General features: G+C 41.1%; 1 protein-coding gene across 1 annotated transcript in view; it reads right to left on the bottom strand.

Moving 5' to 3' along the window:
• Positions 1-15,985, bottom strand: part of LOC147709549 (fucolectin-4-like) — a 207,737-nt gene extending 191,752 nt beyond the window's left edge. The window contains exon 1 of the mRNA XM_086925510.1: positions 15,850-15,985. Coding sequence (XP_086781636.1) covers positions 15,850-15,913 — 64 coding nt within the window. The 5' untranslated portion in view covers positions 15,914-15,985. The remainder of the gene's footprint in view (positions 1-15,849) is intronic.
• Between the last annotated feature and the right edge of the window lie 350 nt (positions 15,986-16,335).

The raw sequence follows: 16,335 nt of genomic DNA, 5'->3' as shown, positions 1-16,335 counted from the left end.
GGTGAAGAGGTTAAAAATCATAAAAGTCTACTAAGAAGTAAAGCAAGAGTGACAGATACAGAAAGGGTAATAAAGTAATGTAGAAGGACAAAAAGAGGAAAAAGAAATCGAAGAAGAGTAAATTACTAAGAGTAAGTCAGATAAATTCAGTGACGGAGAGGAAGAAAAGATGAGAGAAATGAAGTGACGGTAAGTAAGAGACTAAAAGAATGTGAGTTTGCAAAACTAAATCAAGAAAGTAGAGTAAGTAAAAGGGGAATGAGTGAGAGGGAATGGAGCCTGATTGAGAATTCATTTACAAGAAAGAGGAATGGAAGATGACTGAGTGTGAGTGAAGGGGAGTCACAGAATGAAGGCGTTTGTTTTTGCCACCTCTTGTGTCTCGATCCTACCGAGACACAAGATGGCGGCCGCTCTGGACTGTTTGGAGGCAAACACTAATAATTCCTTCTCAAAAATATAAAAGCCATCCATTTACCCCAAAATCGTTTTTTAAATAACATTTTAGAAACACAGCACAGGTCCTATGTACAAGCATACCATGTCACTAGAGAACCTTCTCAATTTTACATAATGCAATTCCTCTATGCTGCAAAACATATTTACCAAGCATTATCCAAAAACATGACACAAACCAACCAGAAAGAAACTCAATCTGCATACTAATATGAGGTAATGCAGGTGACATCATTTTAAAAGGTTAAAATATATTTATTTAATGAGGCAAACACTAATAATTCCTTCTCAAAAATATAAAACCCATTAATTTACCCCAAAATCGTTTTTTAAATAACACTTTAGAAACACAAAACAGGTCCTATCCTATGTACAAGCATTCAATTTAACTACTGAAACTAAAAATACAATTCCTCTATGCAGTAAAATGTTTTAACCAAGCATTTTCTAAACACATGACACAAAACAACATTAAAAAAAAAATCTGCTTCCAAATCTTCTCCAAAGAGCATACAAGTCTTTATCTAAATTAAATGAATCATTTCTTACCTTTACAAATGATTTGGGAGATAGAGAACAATGTAGACACACACACCAATTGTTCTTTAGCAGAGCAAAAGGTATGCACTCCACACACTGCAACCATGACTGGCACAGAAAACCTCTAATTCTACACATATATGCCTCATTTCAACCAATCAAAACTCTTCCCTCACTATTTTCAAACCAACACCCTTCCCCCCTCAGCCCTTTCTATCTGTTACCATAGCAACTCCCTTCTTACTGAACTCTCAGGTTCAAACGTTTATTCTACAATGTTGCAAATGAACTAAGCAAGGATGTTTGACCTCTCAATGCACCAGCTTATCCGATGAAATGTTCCTTTAATTGACTTTTTCTGAACAATTCAAATTGCTTCTTTCACAAAACACAACCATACACCCTAACATTTAGTTTTCAACAATCTGAAACCACCAATCATTGCTTGTGATTCAAGAGCAGTGAAACTCCACAATTATTTTTTCTAAACTCCTACTGTTCCAACTGCCATTTCATTCCCACATTTCATCTGACTGCACCAGAACTTTCTCTCACCATGTATTCAATCTGGATTATTGAACATAGCTACATCCACTGGGCTCAAAGGTATGCAGCTAGCAGAAATTTTCACAACCTTGATTTACCAAATGTGGACATAAAAATGGATTGGCCAGAGAGGATTGAGATGTCACCAGTTGATACCATTGGTGAAAACCTTTTTGCATCTGCCACACCCTGACCTTTTAATTGTGCACTGTGGTGGAAATGACTTGGGCACTTTGACTGGGGTAGGTCTGGAAATGCTTTTAAAGGACACCTTTAATCAATTGATGGCACATTTTCCACAAACTACCTTGGTATATTCCAATATATGTCAAAGACAGAAATGGAACTGGTCCAACCAATTTTGTCCACAATTTGAGAAAGCACGGAAAAATGTGAATAAATCTGTTTCTGCTTAAATGAGAGACTTTGGAATGGGTTCAATATACAACAATAACTTGGGTTTCAACATGCAGGATATCTACAGAGGAGATGGTGTGCACTTCTCAGATGAGGATAATAGAATATTCCTCCTGAATTTAAGACTGTGCATTGGAACCTACTTGTAGGTACCTAAATCAGCCACAGAACCCAAAAGCTCTTCAGAGCTACCCTACCTCTGATCACTCAAAATTATTATCTTTCTCTAACTTTTTTCTCTATTTTTCACCAAAGTACGCTCCCCGGTACGCTACCCGGTGCGCGTACCGGGCACTCCCCCCGCAAAATTCTATATATTTTTTTATTTTGGCCTATATGGGCCTCCTAAACTCCCCTCAGAAAACCTAGAGGGTCAGGGGCTGTCTACCGTGCCCCCTTCTACCCATTCCCAACGTTGTTTGTCCTCCATCTTGTATTTCAATTGCACCAAAGCACAAGATGGCGGACTCCCGTAGCGCTCCTGGTGCGCGTACCGGAGCGTGCACTGGTAAGTGCTCCCCAAAAAAATGTGGGAAGTTAATTTACATAAAAACCACTGGAGACACTTACACCAAATATAGAATAGGCCCTACTACATAGCAGTCCCTACCATTTTCCCAAATTTGGGGGTATTCCATTGAGCCATTTAGGCTGTAGCCCTGTCTAAATATCCTGAGGTAAATTACATGACAAAAACACATATGAAGAGTAACAATTTACACCCAATTCAAATGTTACTTTCATTTTCTACTTTTTTTTCCTGACATTTGATTGGTTATGTCCATGAATATAAATGAAAAATGAGAGGGAAACAAGGTCATTTTGACTACAACTACCTGAGATACATCTTTAAAGGATTTTCTCATTTATCTTCATCACCTTTCTATAAGGTAAGTTATACATTTGTAAGGGGCACTTTAAGATCATTTTAAAAAACGTTTTCTGACAGTTATTCACTGTCCCTCTGTTATAGTCCGCGAGATTGCGCGCGGAAAGCTGATTGGCTCTCGGGTGTCTGTCAAGATTCCAAACAGTCCGGAGCGGCCGCCATCTTGTGTCTCGGTAGGATGACACAAGAGGTGGCAAAAACCAAGGGGGAAATGACCAAAAGGGGGTAGAGTAGACCCCCGGACCCCTAGGTTTGATGTGGGGGCAATAAAAGGGCAAAAAACATGGGAGGGTTTCTGGTCATTTCTTGGACCTCTGCCGCAGCATAGTTGTTAGGGTGCAGGGTTGCATATGGCGAATCATGGTGTTATTGCCAAAAGAGTACTTTTTGTTAGTGTTCCCCCTGGAAAGTACAGTGCCACAGATTAAACAAGTAACCTTTGCCGCATTTACTTTCTTGAGGTCCTTTGGGATTGAAAAAAACTCCCAGATAATGTGCTCCTTTGGCTTATATGGAGTAATATCTTTAGGCAGGAACCTCCTCCTCTCCTCCTCCTCCTCTTCTTCATCTCCACCACTGTGGTGTTGTGGTGGTCCTCTTGGTGGTGGAGGTGGCTGAGCCATTTCTGAGTACAAATAGGTAGTAATAGCTCTGGAAATAGGTCTTCTTCACTCAAAGTACAAAGTGAGAATGAGGAAAAAAGGTGGGGGCTTTCATCATTAGGAAAAAAAAACTGTCCTGAACAAATGAAAAGTGTTATTTTCAGGTCGCATGACAAGGGCTTTCATCATTTGGAAACCAAAACTGTCCTTAACCAATAAAAAGTGTTATTTTTAGGTCACATGACCCGAAGCGCTTAGGCTAAGTGCCCCTGGGGCACGCCCAGGGGCGCGTCGCATAAGCGCGTCGGATGGTTACGTAGAGCGATTGTATGCGCTCGAGTGCTTCCGGGTGCGCTTACGCTGTGCGAATCACGCAGACGCGGCTACGCGATACGTCACAATGATGATTTTGTTCGCGGCAATAGCGATAACGGGACGCTCACCTGTACGCTCCCCGGGGCGCGCCGCAACACTGCACTTACCGGTGCGCTCACCAGGACGCGCACCGGAAGCGCTCCATGGCAAATAAAAAAAAAACATGAACAATCTACATAAAAAAAGTAGTATTACATACATATACAATATAGGATTCAATAAAAAAAATATTACATTTCATAGCTATAGAAATTAGCTATTAAAAAACCTTTGAAATTCACTGAAAAAAACATTGGTTTGAGGCCCTATATATAGTTAGGAATTAGCATTTAAAAAACCTAAGAAATTCACTGAAAAATCCATAGGTTTCACACCAGTTGTAGATAGGAATTAGCATTTAAAAACATATGAAATTCACTGAAAACACCATAGGTTTCACACCAGTTATAGTTAGGAATTAGCATTTAAAAAACCTATTAAATTCACTGAAAAAAACATAGGTTTGACACCAGTTATAGTTAGCTGGAAATTGCTGATGACGTCACATATTACATCACTCATGACATGGTCAGTGACATTACTCATGACATCACTGATGACACCATCCTTGTGACAGACTGACAGACCTCCTTTCAGTGTAATGTAACCCTTGAAACACATATTCAAAAATAGAAACTAACATTTTCCAAAAAATGGAGATACCCATACCAGTTACAAAAACCAATTCAGTAATTCCACCATCTATATACACATCCACTCATTCAGCAACAGTTCTATATAGTCACTCATATATATACTCACTCATCATATGTAGTGATACACCCATACATCCTGTTATACACTGACAGCCATCCAAAAGTTACTCACACACATACTCACACATGCAAATAAACTGTTGAACATCCATTTATTTGCATTTACAGCTATACACACACCAGCACATTATTTCTAAGGAAACGTACACATACTTACTCTCTTAAACAATCACTTATAGTAACACATACTTATTTAAACAGGAACTCTTACAATCTCATACTCACTTATATACATCAATACTCACATATATTGGAAAAAAACATATTTAGTTACTGATAAAGACACTAGTGAGACAGTCATTCACTCACTAACACACACATATACATACTCATCCACCCTTACAATCCAACACATATGCTGTCTTCAAAACACATACAAACAGTGAGTCAGTCATTAATGCATCTATGTGCTAAGTAATACCCCCACCAAACCATACATACACTCATGCTGATACTAAAAAAAATCTAATAACCCATACACACACACATGTAGCTGCTCACCAACCCATGCAGCCACTTATACACAAAGTGAAACACTGATACTTATATTTAAATATTTAAAAATTACTTGCTAAAATATGTATTCACTAAGATACACTTAATAAACCAGTTAACCAATCAATTTTTTTTTAAAACATCCATTTAGACACTTATTTAAAAATATATTCTTCCATCGACCTTCACAAATACATTTGTAAAACATATTTATTTTACAGAAAGACACACATTCACTGGATGGTGTCATCAGTGATGTCATGAGTGATGTCACTGACCATGTCATGAGTGATGTAATATGTGACGTCATCAGCAGTGCATTGCAGGCGCGCAAGTTATAGTGAGTCCAACAACCTATAACTTGGGAATTTCAATGGATGTATGTCAGTAATATTTCCAGCACTATAATTGGTGTCAAACCTATGTTTTTTTTCAGTGAATATATATATACATACATCGGGCTAATATTTTTTTTCTACCAAATTATTGACTTCGATTGCCAGGAATTGATTTACATTTCGTAGTATTATATACATTCGAAGATGACGCCTGTTTGTTTTTTTGAAAGGTAGTCCTACATTTATGACTATGATTTGTTGGTTTGAATGAAGTAACAAATATGGCGTCTATATTGTGAACAAGGTCTTAGCAGCCAAAATCCAGTGAAAGTCTTTCAATAAACCATGCAACGGTTTCCTCTGGAGTCCCATTATCCTGTGTGAGGAGGTGGGATTCTTGTGCTTACAATTTGCAGGTGGGTACACTTACCTGAGAACCACCGGTGATCACGGAGCAGCCGAAATCCAGGGAGAGTCTTCAGCTTTCAATAAACCATGCAACTGTTTCCTCTGGAGTGCCACTATCCTCTGTGAGGCGGTGGGATTCTTGTGTTTACGATTTGCAGGTAGGTATTCTTACCTGAGAACCACCGGTGACCAGGTTGCACGCTGGTACGGCAGCTGATAGAGTGTAGATAGAAGTAGGTAGTTATAGCTAGGAACTGCTTTCCATAGGAAATGCATTTTTTGTTTTGCCAATAACTTTTGTGCCGCTTGACAAATTTTTCCTTTTTCAAAAAACCTTTGCAACTGTCAGTTCAGCTTGTGTGTTGAAAGTTTCTGGAAGATCTGTCAAGCAGGGGCAGAGATAAAAGGGTGTCCCAAAACATTTTTTACCCATGCACTTTCCCACATGGATTTTGAACATGACTAATGCTCAAACTGTTGACCGGAATGACACCAAATTTTGCAGAAAGCTAGTTTTTGGCCTCAAAAGTGTGCTTTTTGTACTTTGGTGTAAATCCGTTCAATAGTTTTAAAGCTAGTTAAGTTAAAAAAAATATAGATACCTGTGAATGTGGAACCTTGCAGTGGACTTCTGGATCCTATTGAAATCTGATTGGCAGCCAACACTTCAATCAGGAAGTGTTAACAGCCATCTTGGAACTTAGCACGAGTTTCACAAAAAATGTTTAAAAAAGAAAAAAGGAGGCAGTGTAGGAATATCCTGACCCCCCCATATATGGGTGTTAAAAGTGTTTTTTAAATTAAATTTTTGCAGTAAATTCACTGGTGGATCTGTGATCTGCTGCAAAATTTAAACGTTTTTCTGGAAGTCCTCGAAGTGGGCCAAATCCCAGGGGGGTGTTTTTTAATTTTAATTATAGAGTGGGTTCCCGCCACCTCCCCGGGACAAACTATAACATGATGCGGGGTACTGCCAACTCCCATGGGATATTTTTAAATTTAGTTCAGGGAGGTCCGTATGGCCTCTCCTGCAACCTTGGGGACCACCACCTTCCTGGTACTAATACCAATGACATGGGGGCCTCAAGTACCCTCCCTGTCACGGGGACCACCACCTTGCTGGGGCCAAAATAATCTTTTTAAATGGATGGGGGCCGTTCATGTCCTTGGGGACTGTCACTTCTCTGGGGCAGGCCTACCTAAATCTAAAAAAGACAGGGGTCTGCGCCTCCCAGAGCTACACATCACCCAGGGGACTGCCATTTCCAAAGGCCGGATCCTGCTATGTCCTGTGGGTGCTATGTCCTGGGGTGCCCAGTCCTGGGACATAACTGTTTACTATGGCGTGGAGGGAGCTTTCCCGCTCCCGCCAAGTCATAGCAAACTTTGTTCGCTTTCAGCAAACAAGGGAATTGAAAATGCTTTTGCTTGCTTAAAGCAAGCACAGTTTCTTTTGCAGAGAGAGAGGTTCATGTTTGCAGCCCCCTTTCTGTAAATGCAATGCTTACATCCACAGGAGGTGGGGAGGCGACATGGACCATGTGGGCCTTGATGATGCCACCGTGGTACCTGACAGAGTGGGTGCCTTGGTGGGAGCAAAGCACGTACAATTGAGGCCTGACCCCTGGGGATGGGGCCGGAATCAGTTTGGGAAGGGGGTGCATCCCTCCATCCCCTTATTTACTTATTTTTTAACATTTTTAAAAAGAGACTGGGCCCTGAAGAATTGGCCTGGTCCCGAGGGGGTGGGATTCCTGGGGCCAAGATTGCTCAGGCGGATGGTTGCAGCATAAACTGTGCCACCCTAAGGGGCCCTAACCAAGCACAAACAAATACTGCTACTGCAGACTGCATGAATTGGTGCAGAGAAAAGTTGGAATGGCACACATTCCTGTAGGGAAGGGTTAAAAAGGGAGGTAACATTGGGTGGGTTCAATTGAGATCACATGGCAACAGATGATTGTTTGTAGCATTTGCACGGTGGTGCAGGTACCACTGATTATGGATGTTTTGGGGACGTTATCATGACATGGGGGTTCAGTTTCGTAGACACTGTTTGGTATTTATTTTCACAGGAGGAGATTTTGGTTGATGCTGTTTGTTTTTTATATTTGCACTGTTAAGTAAGACAATGTTTGGGATATAAGGGGTGTATGTATAATTATTTAAGCCAAATTTGCATGGATGATAGAGTATATTATGTTTAGAGAGTCTGCATTTTTTGCTTCGTGTCTAAAGTGGTGAAATATTAATAGTGGTATTTAGTTTGAATTTATACCTATCCTTGACTAAGGACTATTCAGCCCAAAATACATTGGGCCAAAGTGAATACATCTGCCTAGGATGAATTATGTGGTCCATGTGCTATAGAAAAAGTCCTAGATAGGCAAATCAATAGCATTTGAAAAAAACGGGAAATGAGGTAGCCTTTTATGCCCTGGAGAAAGCAAAGAGAAAGTGACAAAATTGAACGTGGATTAAAAACGGATTAAAATTTGATGATTAAACTAATACCAGAGTCTTTTTAATAGTTTCCGAATTGGTTGTGCTACTGGTGGATGGAGCGTATCATTTGGTATGAAGTCTTTCACCCGTTCTGTGGGTGCAGGGCACAGCATCAGTCTGCAAGCAAATATTGTTGCCATTGAGCATCTTAAAATAAAGGATGGTTGACTATTAAGGTGTGTATTCTATCACTACACTTGGATACGCATCCCTGTGTGCCAGACCTACAGAACACTAACGGCCTGATTACGAGTTTGACAGTGCAGCGGCACCACCAAGCGACTGCACCACCAAGACAGCTTGAAAACTAGCTGCCTTATAATGACTATTTTAGTCCTCAGCGGCTGATTATTTGGCGTTCCCACAGTGGTGCCTATAATATAGTCACTGCAATGGGAACATCAAGGGAAGTTCCAGCTAAGCCTTGGTGGAGGTTGCGTTGTTGCAATATGTGGAATTCTGCAGAGTTGCATAAAACCTCAGTGGATTTCCTCAGATTTCCGCTCCGCCCCATATCTGTAAAAGATCTGAGTTATATTGCCACCATTAAAGAAACCCAACCAAAAAAATAAATGCAACTGCGTTCCAATTGCGTTTATATAGCGCTTACTTCTACCTCTGTAAAATAGTTGAATTAAACTGGTGATTCTTGCATGCATGTATGCACCAGTCTTTTGCCAGAAGAAGATTTTAGTGTTTCAAAATAAATGCATCACCAGTGCTGACTAGTGAATGCGTTAAATAATACCGCAAGTCTGATCACACACCCGTGCTGCTCCCCCTTACCTCTAAAATCTGCAGAGGCAGTGGGGTGGCATCTGGTATGGTAGTCTGGGTGGTTTTCCTGTTGCACTCACTGCCTTCGCTCCTCAGGGGAGGGTGATGGCTCCATGTCCTCCGGGGGCAAATGAAGCCTGCTCTTGGTGGCCTGTCCTGCCACACAGCCCCACCCTCCTGCTCTCAGTGCTACAGCTGCTGTCACGTCAAGCTCTGAGGATAGGGAGGGGCTACTATGAAAGCAGAAGTCAAGGGAGCTGGGTGTGCAGCGCTTGGCTGTGGTTGGGAGGGCTCGCTCCAGGGGGCGGGCTGCAACAATAAGGATGCTGCCTTGCTGCTATTTTAGCCTGGTAGTCACACTGAGGCTTGGAGTAGATGCATTCCAGGGCGTATGGTGTGCAAAGAGGGACAGAGGGGGCATGGTCACACCTCGTCACGGTAACCGCCACAGAAGTCAAGGCATGTGCACCTCGGGCTACTCCTCAAAGTTCTTGTAGAAGCTTCGAGCTCCAAACAAAGTATGAAGTGGGACAATATCCACAAATCCACTGGCGGAGCAGAGTTCACCGCCTGTGCTTAGTTCCAGCACAGTATCAAGCTGAAAGCCATGTTGTGCTGGAAATAGGGGTGCATGCACACAGGGGGTCACATGTTCTGCCCCCACATTGAGCGAAGTACTGTTTTCATTGAGGAAAGACCTTCATGAAATCAGTGGCGGTGAGGAAAGTCCTGTTAAGCATATTGATGCCTCTTGACTGCCGCACCACTGCCAGGAAATGGCCGCTCCTTGGCAGAGTCAGCGGTCCCAGGGTGGCACGACCATCAAGGTTGTATTGTGGCACTGCCATCACACCATGAGCCTGGTGGTCTGAGGACCGCTAGACTCGTAATTAAGCCCTATATGTTGTATACATATGTTATCCATACAGCAGGCCTTACAGCCCAGACAGGGTGCACTTTATCCCTTGTGTGAACATATCTGCATGAGTGGATGTGTTTCCCTTGTGAAATCTAAGCCAATTCTTAAGTATCACATGTGCAGGAAAGCCATACTGAGTACATGGGCCGGACACTCGTGTTTGCGGGTCCTCCAGCTGCAGGATGGCTTCGCTGTATGCACAGATGTTTCTTATCGAAAATCTTGTATTATTCAACCAACACTGATTTTAGTATTCCAATTATTCATAAATGTACCTAGAGTGCACCTTACAGGTGCCTCCTGCAAACCTACTGGCAACTAGTGGCTTGACTGACTGATCTTGACCAGCCTGCCGCCAGAGACATGTTGTTGACCTCCTGAGTTGAGAGCCATTGCTCTCAGAGACCAGGAACAAAGTATGTTCATACCTCCTGCATGCAGGACCTGCATTCCAAGGCTCTGCCACCTTTGTTATGCGACCCCAGCCTCTCCAAATAGAGATGCCCTCCCCCTGTCCAGACAGGTGGGAAAACTAGAAAGATGAGGAAGCATGTCTTCACCAAACCAGCACCAACCCTAAGTTGGAATAGTTGATGTGGACACCACCTTTTCAAAGGTCTTTTTTTGGATTCAACTAAAATTCTAGGGTCAGGTGTATGCCTGCTTCCTACAGGAAGGGTTTCCATTAGGGGTGTAGATTCCCTAACAGTAGGCAGCCCATTGGCTACTACCGTCACTCCCCTTAACATTCCATAATTGAGAACCCAAAAACTCAGATATGATGGACCAAGAAAAGAAGAATGAAGAAGAGTCACTGTATGGTGAAAATTGCAGAAAGCCTTATGAACTTCTGGTGCAAATCACTGCCTGCTTGCTACTCTCTTGACAATTGCGACAGAGGTACTCGGCCTGAAAGCTGGAATACTACCAGAACATCAAGTAGACTGCCAGAACTTTGAAAGAAGAGCAGAGTCTAGTCCATCGCCTTGCAGCCCTCTGCCTCAACCGACACCACAAATGAACAGGACAAAGTTCCAGTGCTCTGGACAGTCAGATTTGTCTCTCCAACAAATGTGAAGATACCAGGTCCAACTAGAGCCATGCAGCACTAATACCCTGGAAGCCCTGCAACCAACACCAACAGAGAGAGCCCTACTGCACCACAACCGATCAGCCATCGAGGGATGTCATCATCACTGAGACCCACTTATAGAGTAGCCTAGCAGTCCTGATTTTGCCCCTGCCGGTTGTTTGTCCCAATTGTGCATTTAGCTCAACCAATCTACTTGCTCTGCTCACCACCCTCCTGGCTTGGGTACCAATGAACCGGCTGAGTTTTCTTGTTCTAAAGGCCCTTGTGACCAATGACCCCATTTGGGACCTCTTGGACTTGCCTATAAGTCCACCTGTGCAGCTTGTTTCCAGGTGACTGACTGTACTTACATGTATGCATGCATGAATTTTCTGCACACAGGATTGCATTGTGTCTAAAGACACATGACTTTGAAAGAAAGTTTTACCTTTAAAAATTGATAATAAAAACAGTACATCTTTTTGAACAATGTTCCTGGTTTTACAAAATACTTTTTAAAGAAGTATTATTTTTCTAGTTTAGTCTCAGATGTATTCTTTAAATGTGTGTCTCATTTATTATCTCTGTGAGTACAACAAATGCTTAGCACTGCCATCTGATAAGCCTAACTGCTCGCCCACAGTACCACAAAAGAGAGCATTAGTATTATCTACTTAAGCCTTTGTAAACCAGTTTGGGACCCACTGGACTCCTGCACAGCGTACTTCTTTTTAGCACACTATATAGAGAGCCAGCATTTTGCATTGAGGGAAACTGTGTTCTATTTAGGCAGAGTTGGAAGATTTTTGGCAAAATGTGGGTAAAGACAAGTGATTTATTTAGAGATGTGTAGATGTTAGGACTGATTTTGCTATCAGGAAATTCCCTTTTTCAGCATGTAAATATGATGAAACCTTGTTTTTCATTATGGTTTGCAGTGTAATATATGTAGGAAAAATAAACTATGCAGTTCAACTAAGCCATTTTCCCAGGCTTGCCTTGGGACATTAGTTTCAAAACTCCACGGGTTAGCCTAATATTGAAGCCATCCCACATTTTGGTGAAATGCTCTCTTCTCAAAATGAATTTCCCTATTCTGCATTTGTGCAATATGTTGTTCAAACATGCAGAGAGAATAGAAGGGTATTCTAGCATTTGGTGTTAGCTGTTAAGAATGCACAGTCCCCATACTTTGCTGTTCCTGTTTTGGAATGTAACACTTAAATGTGCAAACAAGAAAGTGAGAAGTATTTTGTATTGCTCAATTATAATGTATTTAAACAATATCCATGGACAGGCATAATATATTCTCTTTTATTCAGACCAGTGCTAGACTTGCAGTGGCATTTTCAACTAGTGGGAGCCAGCAGACTACTTTCTACCTAGTATATCCTATTGCCATGGTCCAGAGAAACTAGACAATGAATTAAAAAATTGTGGCTGAATGTAAAATGGCATTTTGCATTGGTAAAAAGTCTGTTTTGCAAAATGGCCACTTTTGCGACCATATTTATCAAACCCAAATTGAGATTCCTTAACACATTACCGAATTGCAATTTGGGTTTGCAACTGAATACCAAATCCCTAGAAAGGAGTTAAAAAAATATGTTTGTCCCACCTAGAGTCTATTAGACTTACACAAGAAATGAATAAATCATCAATAGTCCAGCATCAATAGGCTCTGACAACATATGATATACAACCATATCTTTTATGTTTTTTGGGAGGATATGATAGATATGTTTTAACCCATTTTAGATTTGGGATTTTTCACCTTTTAACCAGCTACCCAGAGATGAACAACTGGTCTAAATAATTATGCTGCTGTCCCTGTGATGACTTGTCTCCACAAACAACTATACATTTAAACTTATTTTATAAATTTGATGTCAAAGAAAGATCAAGATGGATCCCGCCCTTATTAAGGAGGGGGTGGAGTCAATGTTGACCCGCCTTTTTATACCTACAAACTCTGGATAGCGCCTACTGTATTGGGGTTATGACCGTTTTTTTAAAAAGCATATTGAGAGTAAGGAAAACTGTTGATATCTAACCCCCATACAAAGTTTGTCTGGTTGTAGTCTTCTGAAATGTTTTTTGGTCCCTGTAAAGTTTTAAATATGTCTTATAACTTTTATTATATATATATGGTTTATGTGCATATGTAAATACATGAAACATAGAATTACTGAAATAGAAATACATATGTGTTTTTTTAAACCAAAGGTATACTCAATAGGTTTCTTTTTTATGTATTATGCTTTTGTGATTTTATATGATTGAAATCGAAAAAAACGTATTCTGATCTGAATACCAAATCACTTTCTGATGGGGATGTGTTGTAATCTTGTGCTCAAATATATCATGGTTACCGGGAGAGCCTGGCATTTGATTCCTGGTAGTTGGCCTTGAGTTGGCTCGGAGGGAAGTCACATTCGACCTTGAGGCTTATAAAAGTCTTTACTTTATTTAATTTGATGTGTTGTACATCGTCTTTACGACAGGATGTTTAGGGCATCCTTTCAAATACCGATTTAGAATGGGATATAATAATATTTTGCGACTGAAATCCTGTCAACTACCATTAATACTTTACAGAATGTACAAAAGTAGAGGTAACCCATTCACAAATGGGAAGAAGTTCTGAAGGGACCTCTATTCTTTGTGAATGCTGAGAAAACATAAAGTTAGTTAAAATGGAACATTTGTAATTAAAAAAACAATCACAGACATGGTGGTCTGCTGACCCCCAAGCCACCATCCCTGTGATGACTATGAATCATAGTGGGTCGGAATTTGTAACCTACCTCATTAATATTTATGGAGTATATCAAATTGCAACCCACTACGATTCAGTATTTTGATACCCGACCCAGTAGTTCATTGGTCGGTTCGCAAAATACCACTATGGTCGCACATATAATCATAGCAAGTTGCAACTAGTATTTGCAACTAGTGCTTCGTACATCTTGCACAGAAATCCTTAGAAAGAGTCAAACAGATCAACTCAGTGAAAGCCTTTGTTGAAGGAAGATTATTTACCTCATTTTGTGGTTCTGCGTTACGTTACTCTGCCCCAGGGAGCCGTTCCATGGGTTGGGTGTGGGTGTTTCAACGCATACACCCATGGATTTTGATGTATTCCTAGATTTACAATTAATGGTTGACCTGGGAATTCATCAAAATTCTATGCCTTCCTAGGTGAGACATAACAAGGAGAAATATCTTTATTTTTCCTCATGCACAAAACAATCCAGCTTACAACACATGCAACCTTACACCATCGTGCAATTTTGCTTTTGTTGGTGCTAGGCAGTACATTGTGCACCAAAGCAATCAAAAGACAGGGATGTGCCGTATAATGTTAAATAGGACACATTCCTACTCTTTCCCCATCACACAGCACAGCAAGGAAGCTTGCTGCACTGCATCATTTCTTGAGAAACCTGCCCTTTCATGTTTGAGTCTAGCATGCTGGATCAGGAGTGGCAAGCAGTGTTCATGTTCCAACCTGAGCTCCGCCATGGGTTTGCTATAATCTCACAGTCAGGCAAAACCGGAAGGCAGGAGGTGAGGATGCCACTTATGCAGGTCTGGCAAGAAAGTGCAGGTGAGGTACCGAAGCGTTCTTATCTGAACCTGCACACCACACCAGGGAGGACATGCAGTTTGGTAATTAATCTGAGTGTGATGCGCAAACAAGACCCAAAAATGTAGTTTCCTTTTACTGGCCTGTGATCCCAACCACGGATCAAGTGGCTAAAAATCCACCAATTTTTCCAGGCCTTGAAAAAGCTCCAAACCTGCACACCAACTTGGGGTATACATTAAAACTAAGTACTTGAACTTGAATAAGATAGAAGAAAATACAGAGTATAATAAATCAGGGTCAGAAAAGGGATTTTCCAGTGTGTCAATTAAGGTCCATCTCGATAATTGCTTATTTATAAATAACCTGTTAACCGTTTAGCTACTTTACAATAATATTTTGTTGTTGTTTGCTTTGAATTTGTTATATACCATATCCAGTGGGTTCATGGGCACAACCAATGCTGTCACCAAATGCATATAGACACCAACCCGATTTACAAAAAAAAACATCAGCTATAAAATGGGCACCTGATCTTGGGGCACCAACTGTGAACTTCTCACTTTTCCTGCAATCTGTGTGCTCCTATTTGTTTTACTAAGGGCTGTTGGATTTTCTGCAACAAAAAAATATTTTACCTTTTTTTGTGTTTGTTCTTGATTGTCTATTTTGAGCCAGACCGTAGTACAACCGCCTTGAGAGATACACTGGGCACCTGAACTACTGCAGGGCAAAATAACACACCACAGGAGAATCTTCTCCCGGATAATGGTGTACTTGTTGCTTTGAACTAACAGGTCTAGAGTGACTGTATCTACAAAAACATTTCAGGGCCTTAACCAGGCTACAAAACGTAAAACTGAACAGGTGCTCACACCTAAGGCTCTGGAACTTTGGTTAAGGGAGAGGGGTGAAGAATAATGAAGCCTGTTCCCTCATTGCTCCCTGTATCCTATCATAAACAAGCAGTAGAGTTTCTTCAATCCAGTATTTACTTTTGCACACTCCAAGTCACATTTCTATAGGCAGTGCAAATTTGGATTCAGGCGGTGATTCTAAGATCCATGAAGAAAAATCAATAGAAGGTGAAAATGCTTAACACTTACCTGTGCCATAGCATTCGATCCTGCGATGATCAGTGTCGTAGTTGCTAGTGGTGGCACACCACATGTTAGAGTGATCTTTCGTGGTGCAGTTTTCGTAGGCTACTCCTAGGTATATGAATGGAAATACACAATCTGGATTGATACCTGCATTAAAAATATGGAGACCAAAAAAGTTGATGAGTCCGGATGTAAAGGAAAATAACTTAGAAAGTTGATTGCTGGCGACCTCCCTTCCCTCTTATCTGAGAGCTGACCTTAGCTTCTTTATGATAACCCACAATACACATTGTCAGTCAGTATACTAAAGACTTACCTTAGATATTAGAGAGTGATTTGTTACTTGGTCATGACATACTGTAGCTTTAAGGTATGGGCCCAAACCATGCCCACATTGTACTTGTGCACCCATCATTGCCACATGATAGGAAATGGTACAGGAAGTATTCATCAGAGTCATCTGTTGCGAGGTTTATAACAGCATTTTCA

This window comes from Lissotriton vulgaris, chromosome 6, assembly GCF_964263255.1.
Source record: "Lissotriton vulgaris chromosome 6, aLisVul1.2, whole genome shotgun sequence".
Lineage (NCBI taxonomy): Eukaryota > Metazoa > Chordata > Amphibia > Caudata > Salamandridae > Lissotriton > Lissotriton vulgaris.
The sequence above is the reverse complement of the archived record's forward strand: the minus strand, read 5'-3'. Positions and strand labels throughout refer to the sequence as shown.